This window comes from Athene cunicularia, assembly GCF_003259725.1.
Source record: "Athene cunicularia isolate RWA chromosome 18 unlocalized genomic scaffold, athCun1 chr18_part1, whole genome shotgun sequence".
Taxonomy (NCBI): Eukaryota; Metazoa; Chordata; class Aves; order Strigiformes; family Strigidae; genus Athene; species Athene cunicularia.
In genome coordinates this window covers 9,871,577-9,873,288 of record NW_020799123.1, presented here as the reverse complement: position 1 = coordinate 9,873,288, position 1,712 = coordinate 9,871,577, and the positions used below count along the sequence as shown (strand labels likewise).

General features: G+C 36.2%; 1 protein-coding gene across 1 annotated transcript in view; it reads left to right on the top strand.

The window, feature by feature from the left end:
- The window catches only part of NOL11 (nucleolar protein 11), a 16,271-nt gene extending 14,559 nt beyond the window's left edge, over positions 1-1,712 (top strand). Inside the window, exon 18 of the mRNA XM_026861304.1 lies at positions 216-1,712. Coding sequence (XP_026717105.1) covers positions 216-329 — 114 coding nt within the window. The 3' untranslated portion in view covers positions 330-1,712. The remainder of the gene's footprint in view (positions 1-215) is intronic.

The following is a 1,712-nucleotide window of genomic DNA, read 5'->3' as shown; positions in this document are numbered from 1 at the left end:
GAAGCAAGCAATGACAAATTATATAATATCTGTTCTCGTCTGTATGTTCCTTCCTGAGCGTGAAATGGAAGTTGCCTCTCTTTCTCATTTTGATTTGAAAAGCTGCTGTGTTTGTTTAGTTTAAATATCTGACTGCAGAACCACAGATAGTTCCACAGCAGGAAAATAATTACAATTTATTTTACTGTAAATATCTGTGTTTTTCTTCTTTTTAGGTACGGTTCTACTCTGAACTCAACAAGATTGAAGGAAGTTTGCGAGAATTACAAAGACTTCACCACCAGAAAGACCCTCAGACATATTCTATTGAAGTGCTGGAACTTATTTGAATTTTAAATGAATTAACACATTTTTTATTGATTCCTTTTATGATGAGGATGTATTAGCACTCCATATTGGGGATGTGAGAAGCTGTTTCTTGTATAGGAGGAGCACAGTTACTCTGTAGCTACATGAGAGTTGTAAGTTTGAAATTCGTGTATTAAAAGCTCTGTTTTTGACTGGATGAGAAGCTGGATGCTTGCTTATATTTTCATATATAATTTTGATATGTAATCATAAGAACATCCTAAAATACCACAAAGAATTAGTAGGATATTTGCAGTAAGGCTTCAACAGATGTTTCATCAAATGAATTGATGTTTTTATTCTACTTGCTACTTAATAGTTGAAGTCTCTGATTAGATTCTTCAGAGTTTTTTATCTCCACTCACATTATGAACTGTAGATGAACTCATTTGAGTTTGCTGCTTTGATTTTTCTATTTTTAAGTTGGTTTTACTTTGTCCAAAGATGTCTTTGACATTTACAGACTTATCTTAAACAGGGAAGGGAGCTTAAGTGTAGATACAGTGTTATTACCTAACATACCCTGCTTTCTCTCTTCCCTATGTCATGGTATCACAACCTATTAGTGTAGCCTTTCATGCTGTCTTTTCCAGTCCAACCAGGTCTTTTGACGCTGCTTTAAAAAAAAATAGAAGCAGAGGAGTTGTGTGGTGGTTAGTAGTTAAAATCTTGAATGACAATAATCTGAAGTTGTTTGGATGCATCTTCTATCTGATAAGACCACCTGCAGCCAGAAGCTGCCCACAGGAACTGGACTCCTCCCTCAAATAAAGAAGCAAAGTGCAGTTAGTTAATAGGATGTCTTGTTACAATCTTTATCGAAGAGGTTGCCATCAGCTGAAGACGACTGTTTTCTCAAGCAGAGAGACTGCTCCTCTAACACATGCTCTTCTGCACAGACTTTCAGAATGGAGTTACTGGATTTCAGCATAACTAGCTGTACTTCAAGACTTCTGCTTTAGAAATTTCTGGAGCTTTCTGATGTTGAAAGATTGCATCCAAGATAGTTTCTGCTTTTTTAAATACTCATCTGTTGAAATCTTGCCTATATACATTTGAAGCTTTGGGGCAAGTTTGGAAGAGGAGCAGAAAAATAGCATTTACGTAAAATGTAATGCTGTGGACTTTGGAGTGAGCTTGACATGACTTTAAGCTGACCATAAAACTGGTAACTGCCAGCACAGATCAGAGCAAGAATGGTATCTTGCCTGTTTGGAACAAAGAACTCACCTAGCTGAAAATAATGTCTCTTTTTGGATAGTGATTTTTCTTAAGCATATGTCACTGGATACAGAGGAGATATCCAGCCTGATTTGGAGCAGAATGTTGGAAAATCTTGTTTTAATAAAAGGCTCCTTAACTTT